Source organism: Mytilus californianus, unplaced genomic scaffold (assembly GCF_021869535.1).
Source record: "Mytilus californianus isolate M0D057914Y unplaced genomic scaffold, xbMytCali1.0.p SCAF_5, whole genome shotgun sequence".
In the NCBI taxonomy this organism is placed as follows: domain Eukaryota; kingdom Metazoa; phylum Mollusca; class Bivalvia; order Mytilida; family Mytilidae; genus Mytilus; species Mytilus californianus.
In genome coordinates this window covers 64,087,182-64,103,073 of record NW_026262701.1, presented here as the reverse complement: position 1 = coordinate 64,103,073, position 15,892 = coordinate 64,087,182, and the positions used below count along the sequence as shown (strand labels likewise).

The window sequence follows — 15,892 nt, the reverse complement described above, 5'->3', positions numbered from 1 at the left end:
TACAGATCAGCTGAAATATCTATTGTAAAGGATCCTACAAATTAATGCAAGATACAGTCACAGAAATAATTATATTTATAAGTACGTCTGAACCAGAGACAACTCTACAACAGATTTATCCATCGGATCACCAGCAGTGACGGTGATACATGGCTGTGTACATTCTGTATATACAACTCGTCTAAACATCAGCCCAACAATGTGAGATCTGTAAATTTGCTTTCACAAATTTTTGTTCTTCCCTCGCCGGGATTCGAACTCGTGCTACTGAGATATCGTGACACCAAATCGCCTGCAGTGTATCCGACGCGCTAGACCACACGACCACCTAGGCTTCAATAATAAAGTTTTCGGTGGCCGGGTGTTACCTTTCCTCGTCAGTTTTAATCTAGCGTCGTAATACAGTACATGATATATAAGGCATGAAGATGGAATTGTTACAGATCAGCTGAAATATCTATTGTAAAGGATCCTACAAATTAATGCAAGATACAGTCACAGAAATAATTATATTTATAAGTACGTCTGAACCAGTGACAACTCTACAACAGATTTATCCATCGGATCACCAACAGTGATGGTGATACATGGCTGTGCATGTACATTCTGTATATACAACTCGTCTAAACATCAGCCCAACAATGTTAGATCTGTAAATTTGCTTTCGCAAATTTTTGTTCTTCCCTCGCCGGGATTCGAACTCATGCTACTGAGATATCGTGACACCAAATCGCCTGCACTGTATCCAACGCGCTCGACCACACGACCACCTAGGCTTCAATAATAAAGCTTTCGGTGGCCGGGTGTTACCTTTCCTCGTCAGTTTTAATCTAGCGTCGTAATACAGTACATGATATATAAGGCATGAAGATGGAATTGTTACAGATCAGCTAAAATATCTATTGTAAAGGATCCTACAAATTAATGCAAGATACAGTCACAGAAATAATTATATTTATAAGGACGTCTGAACCAGTGACAACTCTACAACAGATTTATCCATCGGATCACCAGCAGTGATGGTGATACATGGCTGTGCATGTACATTCTGTATATACAACTCGTCTAAACATCAGCCCAACAATGTGAGATCTGTAAATTTGCTTTGGCAAATTTTTGTTCTTCCCTCGCCGGGATTCGAACTCATGCTACTGAGATATCGTGACACCAAATCGCCTGCACTGTATCCGACGCGTTAGACCACACGACCACCTTGGCTTAAATAATAAAGCTTTCGGTGGCCGGGTATTTCCTTTCCTCGTCAGTTTTAATCTAGCGTCGTAATACAGTACATGATATATAAGGCATGAAGATGGAATTGTTACAGATCAGCTGAAATATCTATTGTAAAGGATCCTACAAATTAATGCAAGATACAGTCACAGAAATAATTATATTTATAAGGACGTCTGAACCAGTGACAACTCTACAACAGATTTATCCATCGGATCACCAGCAGTGATGGTGATACATGGCTGTGTACATTCTGTATATACAACTCGTCTAAACATCAGCCCAACAATGTCAGATCTGTAATTTTGCTTTCGCAAATTTTTGTTCTTCCCTCGCCGGGATTCGAACTCATGCTACTGAGATATCGTGACACCAAATCGCCTGCACTGTATCCGACGCGCTAGAACACACGACCACCTAGGATTCAATAATAAAGCTTTCGGTGGCCGGGTGTTACCTTTCCTCGTCAGTTTTAATCTAGCGTCGTAATACAGTACATGATATATAAGGCATGAAGATGGAATTGTTACAGATCAGCTGACATATCTATTGTAAAGGATCCTACAAATTAATGCAAGATACAGTCACAGAAATAATTATATTTATAAGTACGTCTGAACCAGTGACAACTCTACAACAGATTTATCCATCGGATCACCAGCAGTGATGGTGATACATGGCTGTGCATGTACATTCTGTATATACAACTCGTCTAAACATCAGCCCAACAATGTTAGATCTGTAAATTTGCTTTCGCAAATTTTTGTTCTTCCCTCGCCGGGATTCGAACTCATGCTACTGAGATATCGTGAAACCAAATCGCCTGCACTGTATCCAACGCGCTAGACCACACGACCACCTAGGCTTCAATAATAAAGCTTTCGGTGGCCGGGTGTTACCTTTCCTCGTCAGTTTTAATCTATCGTCGTAATACAGTACATGATATATAAGGCATGAAGATGGAATTGTGACAGATCAGCTGAAATGTCTATTGTAAAGGATCCTACAAATTAATGCAAGATACAGTCACAGAAATAATTATATTTATAAGTACGTCTGAACCAGTGACAACTCTACAACAGATTTATCCATCGGATCACCAGCAGTGATGGTGATACATGGCTGTGCATGTACATTCTGTATATACAACTCGTCTAAACATCAGCCCAACAATGTTAGAACTGTAAATTTGCTTTCGTAAATTTTTGTTCTTCCCTCACCGGGATTCGAACTCGTGCTACTGAGATATCGTGACACCAAATCACCTGAACTGTATCCAACGCGCTAGACCACACGACCACCTAGGCTTCAATAATAAAGCTTTCGGTGGCCGGGTGTTACCTTTCCTCGTCAGTTTTAATCTAGCGTCGTAATACAGTACATAATATATAAGGCATGAAGATGGAATTGTTACAGATCAGCTGAAATATCTATTGTAAAGGATCATACAAATTAATGCAAGATACAGTCACTGAAATAATTATATTTATAAGTACGTCTGAACCAGTGACAACTCTACAACAGATTTATCCATCGGATCACCAGCAGTGATGGTGATACATGGCTGTGTACATTCTGTATATACAACTCGTCTAAACATCAGCCCAACAATGTTAGATCTGTAAATTTGCTTTCGCAAATTTTTGTTCTTCCCTCGCCGGGATTCGAACTCATGCTACTGAGATATCGTGACACCAAATCGCCTGCACTGTATCCGACGCGCTAGACCACACGACCACCTAGGCTTCAATAATAAAGCTTTCGGTGGCCGGGTGTTACCTTTCCTCGTCAGTTTTAATCTAGCGTCGTAATACAGTACATAATATATAAGGCATGAAGATGGAATTGTTACAGATCAGCTGAAATATCTATTGTAAAGGATCCTACAAATTAATGCAAGATACAGTCACTGAAATAATTATATTTATAAGTACGTCTGAACCAGTGACAACTCTACAACAGATTTATCCATCGGATCACCAGCAGTGATGGTGATACATGGCTGTGTACATTCTGTATATACAACTCGTCTAAACATCAGCCCAACAATGTTAGATCTGTAATTTTGCTTTTGCAAATTTTTGTTCTTCCCTCGCCGGGATTCGAACTCATGCTACTGAGATATCGTGACACCAAATCGACTGCACTGTATCCGACGCGCTAGAACACACGACCACCTAGGATTCAATAATAAAGCTTTCGGTGGCCGGGTGTTACCTTTCCTCGTCAGTTTTAATCTAGCGTCGTAATACAGTACATGATATATAAGGCATGAAGATGGAATTGTTACAGATCAGCTGAAATATCTATTGTAAAGGATCCTACAAATTAATGCAAGATACAGTCACAGAAATAATTATATTTATAAGTACGTCTGAACCAGTGACAATTGTATATATATACAGAGAGAGAGAGAATGACATAGATAATGCATGAACGATCTTTATTTTTATATAAATTAATTACTCTATGAAAATAGATATCTATCTAGTTTTTATTGTCTACTTCTATTAATTATTTTATTATTCTAAAATTTATTTCCGAAAAAAACCATGGACTGGACGCGTCTGGACGATGTTGTCCTATGGTTTTTTTTTCGGAAATAAATTTTAGTATAATAAAATAATAATAGAAGTAGAAAATAATAAAATGCTTCGCTGAGCGCAGCCTGATACGACCGCAGTGGTCCAACCCTGAACAGTTGGGGAAAATTTGGATACAATATTGAAGCTTGATACTGTCTGAATTTTGATTGTGATCAAATTTTTGACATAATAAAGGTTTCTGACACAAAATAAATGTGGTCAAAGATCTTACAAATCTATTGCCCAAATACTGCGCAATTGAAGATTTCTTCTTTAAACTTTTCAAAAATTTGAAATTTGAAAATTTTTGAAAAAAAAATATGAATTCCTTAAAAAAATTGGAAAAAAATCCCCCCCCCCCGAAAAAAAACCCCAACTTTTGGAAACCCCCCTTGGAGCAATTACCCCAAGACTCAATCCAATCCTTTCCTTTGTAGTATGAAACCTTGTAGTACAATTATAGAGAGATCCATACACTTAAACACAAGTTATTGTCTGGAAACTAGAAAAATGCTTGTTTTTTGCCCTTTTGTGGCCCCTAATTCCTACAAGTTTAGGGCAATTATCCCCAAACTCAATCCCAGCCTTCCCTTTGTGATATGGAACCTTGTGGTACAATGTCAGAGAGATCCATACACTTACACACAAGTTATTGTCCGGAAACTACAAAAATTGTTGTTTTTGGCCCCTTTTTGGCCCTTAATTCCTAAACTGTTGGCCCCATAACCCCTTAAATGAATCCCAACCTTCTACTTGTGGTATTAAACATTGTGGTACAATTTCAGAGCAATCAAAATACTTATACACAAGTTAATATCTTGAAACAAGAAAAATGCTTGTTTTTGGTCCCTTTTGGGCCCCCGAATTCCTAAATGGTTGGGACCATCATCCCCAAAATCAATCCCAACCTTCCTTTTGTGGTATTGAACCTTCTTAAAAAATTTCATAGAGATCCATTCACTTAAACTTAAGATATTGTCCGGAAACCAAATGTGTCTTCGGACGACGACGCAGACGACGCAGACGACGTAGACGACGCAGACGACGACATCATACCATTATACGATCCCAAAAAATTTTTTGCGGTCGTATAAAAACTAGATATATATCTATTTTCATAGAGTAATTAATTTATATAAACGTTTTTCTGCATTTTAAACTATGAGCGTACCTACGGCCCACGATCATATTCATACTTGACATTCCTTGAATATAAATGTTGACGCAGTTCAAATATTTCAGCGGGCCGTAGGTACGCTCATAGTTAAAAATTAAAAAAAGGTGAAAAAAATCGTCGTAGTTTTCATTGAATTGTCGGAATATTTAAACGAACTTCGGACTGGAGATGACTTCCGGTATTCCCTGGATCCGACGACAGACTTTTCTTCGTGCTATAATGGCTAGTTTCTTTATGACTTAAATTTTACATCTACGAAAAAGGAACACAGGATACCCCAGTATTTATAATTGCATGAATTTAAAGTGAGATTTTAGCAGACCGTCGAGTTTTGACACAAAATCAAAAGGAACTGTGACAAACTTCGGAGAAGTTTTGGGAATATAAATGAAACCAAAGTTATTTAATAATTGGTTCATATTCAAACAGTTCTTAGTTGGCTAAATTTCAATATTCAAAACACTGTGACGTTAGTCGTGGATTGGCATGTCGAAGCATAAATACGTCTTTTGTAACGTAAAAACTGCAGAGATTTGATAAGCTTGCAATCTTCGTGGAATGGTGAATGGTGTATTCTGAACAAAAACAAATTTTAAATATAAATTCTATACCCAACAGATCGATATTGGTGTCAACATTAAACTTTTCCCTTCAGAAACGCGTATTTTGTTTATAAATGACGAAATTGTCGAAATGTAACCTCCGTGGTTATGTAATCTCCATAAACGCTTTTGTGAAACGTGCTTTCTTTCCCGTCCGCATTTCTATCAAGTATGGCATACCATTACGGGTGGCGAAAATAAATAACAGAACTGTGAATAATAACATACATTGTAATTCATACGACATAAGACACCATGTGACAATTTTAATTATACAATTGTGTAAGTGTAACAGTAATAAAGACCAAACAAAAGTATCCAACACTATGATGTATCTTGAGTAACTTTTTGGTCATGGTGTTGTTTGTATTTATTGACTTATGATTTGTAATCCCCCCTCTTTTTCAACGACAACGCGTGCAACTTCGTATTTCTTGTTTGAAAATTATTCTCTAGATGTTTATATCATAGTGTTACACCATATGAGAAAGTATATTCTTCCAAAATTACTAAATTCATACCTCAGATAACATAAAGAACCCATTATTGAACGGTTGCTATGCACTTGTAATGTAGTTAAGTTGTTGATAAGCATTAAGTGAACTACAATTGACCTGACTTTTCATTTCTAACTAATAGTTGTTAATGAACAGACAATCTGCATTGAATTTAATATTAATTTGTACAATGAAATGACTAATTGATTTGTCGTTGTCTTTTGTCTTTATATCAAACATTTGTTTGCTGTTGCTAAGCAACATTTGTGTTGCTATGCTGAATACGGAATTAGTTAAAAAGAATAATGATGACAAAGATAGTATATTGGAATGCAACACCATATGGAAAAGAAATAAATTCAAACAACTGCTAAATTCATACATCAGAGGGGGAAAACACCCATTTTTGAACCGTTGCTAGGCAACATTTCTGTTGCTAGGTTGTTTTTAAGAATATCAACGAAATCAAAGGGACTATTCATATGTAACTTCAAGTTCTTCTTAAACAAACAATGTTTTTTGGAATTGATCTAATTTGTACTGATAAAGCAATTAATATGTGATCATTTTGATATTTAATAAAAACCGTTGCTAGGCAACCTTCCTTTCACCGGAACACAATAAAATCATTGTTTTTTCAAGTTTCTATACTAAGACCATCAATGATATTAATATAAACTTATTTGGAAAGCGGACCAAAAACGCCCCTTATCGTACCTTGTCCTTTCAGTGAATCAATTGCTGGTGTTACCCTATTCTTCGGTCGAGTATCCTAAAAACGAAACGGGCAGTTTATGTATTGTAATTTACACACAAATTGGGGATTTATCTGCGAGGACAAAAACATACCGGAATATTTATTATAGAGGTAGGACAGGTGCTTAGCAATATTCGGGTCTTTAAAGATCGATGTACATGTGTATTCATAGACCCATTCAGTTTTTTTAATTCTAATTTGTATTAATGACCTCACAGCCTTTACCCATTCGGAGAGAGTATCAACGTTTTCTTTTTTGCATTTAGTCCATTGCCTGGCAAAATCCTCGACTGAATCAATCAGTATTTTGAAGTTGGGTTTCCAATTGATGGATTTAGGCTCACGGTATTTCGGGTCTTTAGGTAACACCTTTCGCAAAGAAGTGTCAATGACATTAATTCAGGTCACCAGTAATTACGTGGCCAGCCGGATTATATAAGAATGGGGGAACTAGCACATGTGGAACCAGGACAAGGGCGGATCCAGGATTTTAGGTTAGGTGGGGCGCAAACATAAATTTTCGCCGAGCGGAGCGTGGTGAAAATTTTTTGGAGGTAAAATTTTCGAAATATTCTTTATTAAGCTGAGGACAACCGATGCTTTACAAATTTTAGGAGGGCGCACGCCCGCCTCGCCCCCGCCTGAATCTGCCCCTGCAGGAGATTTAGACGTGAAGTGGTCAATATTGAGATCCTGCAATCCGGTTTATAATTGAAAAGTTTAGTCGTAATTAGTTTGGTATAGGTATATAAGAGATGATTGGTACATATTGATCTTTAAAGTAGGGAGCTATTTTCGAGTAAACTGATTTATGTTGAAGGACATTGTTAAAGTTGATGGCATCCGGACCTTTGTTGACAAAGGAAAGTTTAAGAAATTATTTGCTTTTCTCCTTTGCATCATTTCCAAACGAACAGGTATGAAAACTCTGTGCCTGGCAATATACGAGTCATCTTCGCTAGCCAAGGGTTACGATCCAGTCCCCTCCTCTCCACCTTTGGCAGATAAAGCCAACATTTGTGAACCCCCTTATGATTCATCACCCCCAAACTCAATCCCAGCTTTCCCTTTGTGGTATGGTACCTTGCAGTACAATTTCAGAGAGATCCATACACTTGAACACAAGTTATTGTCTGGAAACTAGAAAAATGCTTGTTTTTTGGCCCCTTTTTGGCCCCAAATTCCTAAATGTTTAGGGCAATTACCCCAAAACTCAAACCCAGCTTTCCCTTTGTGATATGGAACCTTGCAGTACAATTTCATAAAGATCCATACACTTACACACAAGTTATTGTCCTATAACTAGAAAAATGCTTGATTTTTTGCCCTTTTATGGCCCCTAAATACTAAAATTTTTAGGGAATTACCACCAAAATCAATCCCAGCCTTCCCTTTGTAATATGGTACCTTGTAGTACAATTTCAGAGAGATCCATACATTTGAACACAAGTTATTGTCTGGAAACTAGAAAAATGCTTATTTTTGGCCCCTTATTCCTAAACGCTTTGGGCAATTACCCCCAAACTCCATTCCAGCTTTCCCTTTGTGATATGGAACCTTGTAGTACAATTTGATAAAGATCCATACACTTACACACAAGTTATTGTCATGAAACTAGAAAAATGCTTGTTTTTTGCCCCTTTTTGGCCCCTAATTCCTAAAATTTGGAGGCAATTACCCCCAAAATCAATCCCAGCATTCCCTTTGTGATATGGAACCTTGTGATACAATGTCAGAGAGATCCATACACTAACACACAAGTTATTGTCATGAAACTAGAAAAATGCTTGTTTTTTGCCCCTTTTTGGCCCCTAATTCCTAAAATTTGGAGGCAATTACCCCCAAAATCAATCCCAGCATTCCCTTTGTGATATGGAACCTTGTGGTACAATATCACTTACACACAAGTTATGTCTGGAAGTTACAAAAATGCTTATTTTTTGCCCCTTTTTGGCCCCTAATTCCTTAACTGTGGGTACCATAACCCCCAAAATCAATCCCCACCTTCCTTTTGTGGTATTGAACCTTATGGTAAAATTTCATTGAGATCCATTCACTTAAACTAAAGTTAGAGTGCGAAAACTAATGTGTCTTCGGACGACGACGACGACGACGCCGGACGACGACGACGCCAACGTCATACCAATATACGACCACAAAAATTTTTTTGCGGTCGTATAAAAATGGTTGTATGTAGTGTTTACAAATTTCGTGAAGCAGGAACTGAAAATATACGTTGACATGCTCTAGAAACATACCCACGAACTTTAATTAGTTTAGAACTTTAAAATTGTCACTACATATCGTCCTATGTTTTGAGGGTAAAGACTTGTTGCACAATCTGCACGTGGCAATTGTTTATTTACATTTTCCACATTTACACGTGATCATCTTAAAGGCGCTTTTAAATTGGATGCAGCCAGTTACAACTGCAACCAATGGAAATCATTACCTCGTGGATCCGAAATTCTATCTTAATCCGCCAAGGGTGGAGAGGAGGGGACTGGATCGTAACCCTTGGCTAGCGAAGATGGCTACAAGTTTGTATTGGTTTGAATGGGGGTTTGAGGCAGTGGTTTACAAACATAAGTTGTACAGAGAGTGAAGTTTGGAAACTTATCACAATCGCGCGAAGCTTTATTCACTATCCCTTTGAAAGGGGTATAGTGAATAAAGCTTCGTGCGATTGTGATAATTTTTATTTTCTTGTACACATCAAAAACATACTGAATTGTCTGAAAAATAATGAATTGACTGCAAGCGAAATGTCTGACCAGTTCTGTATTTACCGCAGTACATACATCTGAAAATTGACGGAACAACTGAACTTGACCATATAATTAATAGTTCACACTTTCCCGATGATGTTAAGATCAAAATGACCCCTCACTCTTTATATGTAAATTAGTAACATTAACTGTACCAATTTTTCTGCACCAGATGCGCATTTCGACAATTAATGTCTCTTCAGTGATGCTTGAAACTAAAATATTTGAAAAACCAAAACTTATTAAAAAAAAGAAGAAGATATTATAAGCCAAAAAGGAAAACAAGAATAGCAAAAGCCAGGAAAGGAATCAGAGCTTTGCATGAGGGAGATATATTACTAGTACTTAATTTAAGATAATTTCCAAAATTTTGTAACAACAAATTTTAATAGCACACTATCCGTATTTGCATGACATTATGAGAAACAAAAAAATATGTGTTTTAGAGATGGGAATCTCAACCATTTTAAAGACATTGGAACAATTTCAAATGGTGGGGGGTCGTGGGTGACCTCTTGGTACATGTACTACTCTGTATTTTATTTTATTTGTAATGTAATGTAGAACATTTTCCATTCATTATATCCTATTGTATTTGTGTAAATTAAACAATAGGCTTCCAAGAGCCTGAATCGCTCACCTGGTAAAACATATGCCATTTCCCCCCATTTATTGCAATCAGTTATTATAATAAACTGTTGATAAAGAGATATGTCTCGCATGTCGGCAAAAAAAAATCAGAAAAAGACAATTTGATGGACAGCAACATTGCTAATTAATTCAAAGTCGCTGGACCATGAACTAGTGGACAGGGCCTCGAAATGGTCGACAAACTGAGATATACTGACTGTAATGTAACTTTATAGAAAATATAGTTGTCTATCGTAAGTAGTTCCTATCAAACTAACTTAAGCAGAAAACTTAAAATTGAAAATTGAGAATTAATTGAGTCGCTGGACCATGACCTAGGGGGCAGGACCTCACAATAGTCGTTGATATGATCTGATAGTAATGCAACTTTATAGAAAATATCATTGATCTATCACAAGTAGATCCTGTCAAACTAACTTAAGCAGAAAACTGAACATTGAAAATTGCTTTTTAATTGAAGGAGTCGGTTGACAATTTGGGCCATGATGACTGAGTTGTAAATTTTATTGTGCTGAACATTTTATTTACTGTTCCTTTCTTTCTATTATTTTGTGCAAAAACTGCAAAAATGGAAAAAAAAAATATCTTTCAATGGCGAAAACTCCTATCAGTGATATCACACCCAAATTTTTACGTTAATGTTGTTTATAAAACCGGTACCTTTAAATACGATCCAGGTACACTTGTTTATCCTTTGAATATAAACTGATTAAAACTGACTTTACGGTATGGGTATTTGATGGGACATTCTGGTACTCAGTCAAATAAGAGCAACTAAAATCAAGCTTTCCATATGTGCAAATGGGATGGGGTGTTAACTGTTTTATGTTTTCTATACACGATAAAATTGTTCCCCCAAATTGCACCGATTGTCAGCTTGATTTTAATTCTTGTTTGACCGAGTATCAGAATGTCCTACCACAGAGTATGTAACATGTCGAACAATTATATACTCCGCAAGTCAGAAGTAGGTTATTTGAATATAGTCTATTGATCTCATCATATTCTGTCTTTGGGCACACGTTTTAAAGTAATTTATAAACGTAAAAATACAAAATCAGCAATACAATGTCAGTTTTATCCAAGCTTCCTCTGATCATTTAAAGTTTAAGACAATTGATTTCTTTTCAAAAAGTATTTGCTATGTTTACACATGTCCTACATAATATTGATTTCTGATCTTACCTACAGAAACTATGCAAACATTCTCTAAGGATAACACCACCTCCAGATGTAATTCTGTCAAAGCATATTGGACATTCAAAATTGTCAGTATTGGCAACCAAATTTTGATGGTCAGTTCTCAAAAGTTGCTGGAAATTGTGTTGACTTTCTTCTTCTTCTTTTCTGGTTCTATTTAGTTCTAACTTCAGACCAAAAAAATCAGAGAAATATAATTTACAAATACTAGTTTTAATCAAAGCTATACCATAATATAAAAATAAGATGATGCGGTATGATTGCCAATGAGACAACTCTCCACCAGAGACCAAATGACCAGAAATTAACAACTATAGGTCACCGTACGGCCTTCAACAGTGAGTAAAAGCCATACCGCATAGTCAGCTATAAAAGGCCCCGAAATGACAAATGTAAAACAATTCAAACGAGAAAACTAACGGCCTGATTTATGTACAAAATAATGAACGAAAAACAAATATGATATACAGCAACAAACGACAACCACTGAATTACAGGCTCCTGACTTGGGACAGGCACATTACAGAATGTGGCGGGGTAAAACTAGTTTGAAGGCGCGCCAACCCTCCCCTAACCTGGGATAGTGAAGTAACAGTTCAACATAAGAACAAACTATATTAAACAGCTGCGCCATGGGCGCATTATTCAATAAGGGAACGACCATTTAACTTCAAGAGGGGGGGTTATGGTTTTTTCCTAAAAAAATATTCTGATCCCCATTTTGATGAAAAAAAATGTTGTGGTCAAGCAGATTTTCCCCATAACTTATAGTGTTAAATTTTGAAAAAAATAATTTGATTGATAGCATTGAAAAACTAAAAAAGAATTCTGACTCAGACAAAAAACCATAACCCCCCCCCCCCCCCACCCCCTTAAAGTTAAATATCAAAGCTAACTTACTGTGCTGGCCACACTTACCTGTGGGAGAAAAATCATCCCGATGTCATTTTGTCATTTTATATTACATTGGTCTAAGTAATAGACAAGACAAGCTTTGATTTAGTTTTTATAGCATGACATTCTCCTATTTAACAAAAAAATTCCAAGACTGACAATAAATTGATGAAAAGTCGACCTATCCCATTTATATTTTTTATATCTTATACCTTAAACCATTGTGGTGACGTCAGCCTATTCATTTACCGTGGATTCTTTTTCTAGAATCAACGCTTCCTAAATCTGCCGCTGAAATTGACTCACCAAATTATATTCAATTGTTTCCTTTGTGTGCCTAATTTCATTAAGTTTGAATTGGCTAATTTACTGATTTCTGTTCACTAATGGAATTAATTTAAAAACTTACCTTTAATTTTTGTAATTTTTATATGCCTTCACTGGGAATCGAACCCTTCCTTGAAATCTGTTATGTGTGACTGACATCAACACACCGACGAAACCTCTCGGCTACCAATGGGTTACACTATAGATGTTTATTTTATATATTTAAATGAACATCTGATATACATCGGTTCATAGGACACACAGGGCTTGTACCTTTATATAGACACAATAGGCAGTCGTATAGTATGAGTTGGTAGCCGCGAGGTTAGCATGGTTAAAATCAATGCGTTAAAGATCGGGATTTGTCGGTTTAGGTTCGAATCCCTGTATTCTCTCTGTTGTTCCAATTCTTAAGCTATCCTTGTTTTTTTCTAATTTTGCAAGTTATAGCGGATATTTTTGTAATAATAGCGAGTTTTACCGTTTTTTTTATATATTATTATCGGCTATTTCACATGTTTGAAACAAAAATGATTACATTCTATTTGTCAATTTTTGTTTTATAAATATAGTATGATTTCATCTGTTTTACTACATAATTTTACAAAGGTTTGTTCGCAAATTCCTATGCGAGAAAATCGTGATGTGCCTAGAGTGTTAGAAAAGTTTCGATAACATACTTATTATATATACTTTATATATGCTTTTTGGTCGGGTTGTTGTCTCTTTGACACGTTCCCCATTTCCATTTTCAATTTTATTAGAAATAATTTCGAATATGTCTTATTTTGTATAAACAGATAATATTCATATGCCTGGTAATATAAAGATCTTTAAAGGGAGAAGTGTTATATTTGTATTTTGTTAACCAATTAATTGTGATCTGAGATTTATCAATGCATCGTTGGACACGATAACATGGTTATTTAAACTCACTTACAATACCTTCTAATTAAGAAAAGGCTTTAATTTTGAAAGAAATTAACACAATAGTTTAAGTTATAGATACAATGGATAAGCGTAGATTCATGAAAAACAAACCATTCGCCCTCCGGGCTCATGGTTTCTTTTTCAAGAATCCACGCTTATCCATTGTATCTATATAACAGAAAGCTAAACAGGAAGGCCAGGTAAAGTTTTTTCTCACTTAACCATTTGGTTGAGATTTGAAGGTTTAACAGGCATGTCATTAGAAATCTGGACCGACTATTTTCTGCTATCTTATTATCCTAGATGGCGGAGGACCCCTATACTACCTTTCAATGCCAAATTTTGAAATATGTGATGTTTGTCAGAGGGAAATATATATCAACCTACTGAAAAGCATCTAAGTCACCAGACCATAATTATGACAGATGACCCAGATATTTTATTTGTTGTCACAACAATCCCATCTTCCTTTATGACCTTATCCAATTTTACTTTTCATGAGCAACATGACAGGTGACACTAGTGAAGTACTCCCATTTTTTGGTGGGGTCTAGTATTTGGTTTTTGACTGCTCCCTCATATTTATAACAAGAGGCTGTCAGAGTGACAGCAAACCGGATTTTCCTGCAGAGGTCGAACCCTAAACAGTTGAGCAAGTATGGACACTACATTTAAGCTTAAAACAGCTCTGAATTTGGATTGTGATTGAATATTTGACACAGCATAGGTTTGTGACACAAAATGAATGTGGTTTAAGAACTGAAATACTCGAAATTGGACATTTAAATACCTATTATGGTCCAATATCAAAAATCTAAGTACATATTAGAATCAGCATATCAAAGAACCCCAAGAATTCAATTTTTGATGAAATCAGACAAAAGTTTAATTTAAGACCCTTTGGACCTCAATGTGGACCAATTTGATAAAGGAGCCCACAATCCAAAATCTCTCAATACATGGTTAGATTCAGCATTTTAAAGAACCCCATAAATAATTTTTTTGTTGAATCAAACAAAGTTTAATTTTGGACCCTGATTTGGACCAACTTGAAAACTGGGCCCAAAAATCTAATATTTAAATACAGGTTTAGATTCAGCATTTGAAAGAACCCTATATATATTTAATTTATGTTGAAATGAAACACAGGTTAATTTTATCCATAATATTTTCTGTGCGAAGGGAAATAACTCAAACTGGATAAATAGTTCTCTAAAATAAGATATGATGCAATTTTTCAAATTATAATCAATAATATAATAACAACAACCAGTGATGACTAAGTTCTCTAAAATTAGATATGATTTAACACTCAAACATTGCTAGAATTAGCATATCAAAGAACCAAAGAATTCAATTTTTGATGAAATTAATCAAAAGTGTAATTTAGGACCCTTTGGACCTCAATGTGGTATTATCTTATTAATAATGAAAAGAAATACAGGTTTAGATTAAGCATTTCAAAAAACCCTATATATATTCAATTTATGTTGAAATCAAATACAGTTTAATTTTGGACCTCAATTTGGACTAACTTGAACACTGGGCCCAAAATCAGAAATCTAAATATATGTTTATTAATACACAATATAAGCTTAGTTTTTAAAGGAGTTTACTTCATCAAAAAAAATATATATATAGCATTCAGAAAATTAGTTTTTACAGAATAACAAACAAACTTGCCACAAAATTCTACAAACAATTTACCAAAGAAAAGAAGAAAATTGGGCAATGTCCAGTACAAATTGGTTTATGATATGCATTAGTGACGCCTATGGATTGACCCTGTATGTCTTTCAAATCTTCTTGAAATTACGAACAGGAATTTATATGGTTTAGGGGTGGAGATCTCGACCGTTTACAAGTTCTCAAAGGGGGAGGGGGTGATCCCCAGGGGACTCTCCCTTTATTTCATATGATTTGTTTTTTTGTCCTGTACAAGAATATATATGGTTAAGGGGTAGGGATCTTGACCATTTACAAGTTCTTAAACAGGAGGCGGTGGGGGTGACCCCAGGGGACTCGCCTTATATTTCATTTGATTTGTTTTATTTTCCCATACAAGAATATATATGGTTTCCGCATGGGGATCTTGACCGTTTACAAGTTTTCAAAAAGAAGGGGGTGGGGGTTACCCCAGGGGATTTCCTCTTAATTTCATTTGATTTGTTTTATTGTCCCATTCAAGAATATATGGTTTAGGGGTGGGGATCTAGACAGTTTACAAGTTATCAAAAAGAAGGGGGTGGGGTGACCCCCCATGGACTTCCC

General features: G+C 35.9%; 1 protein-coding gene across 2 annotated transcripts in view; it reads right to left on the bottom strand.

Moving 5' to 3' along the window:
- The window catches only part of LOC127701140 (ranBP-type and C3HC4-type zinc finger-containing protein 1-like), a 494,271-nt gene that overhangs the window by 105,280 nt on the left and 373,099 nt on the right, over positions 1-15,892 (bottom strand). For both annotated transcript variants that reach the window (XM_052204944.1, XM_052204945.1), the window contains one exon: positions 11,456-11,637. In XM_052204944.1, the coding sequence (XP_052060904.1) occupies positions 11,456-11,637 (182 nt within the window). The remainder of the gene's footprint in view (positions 1-11,455; positions 11,638-15,892) is intronic.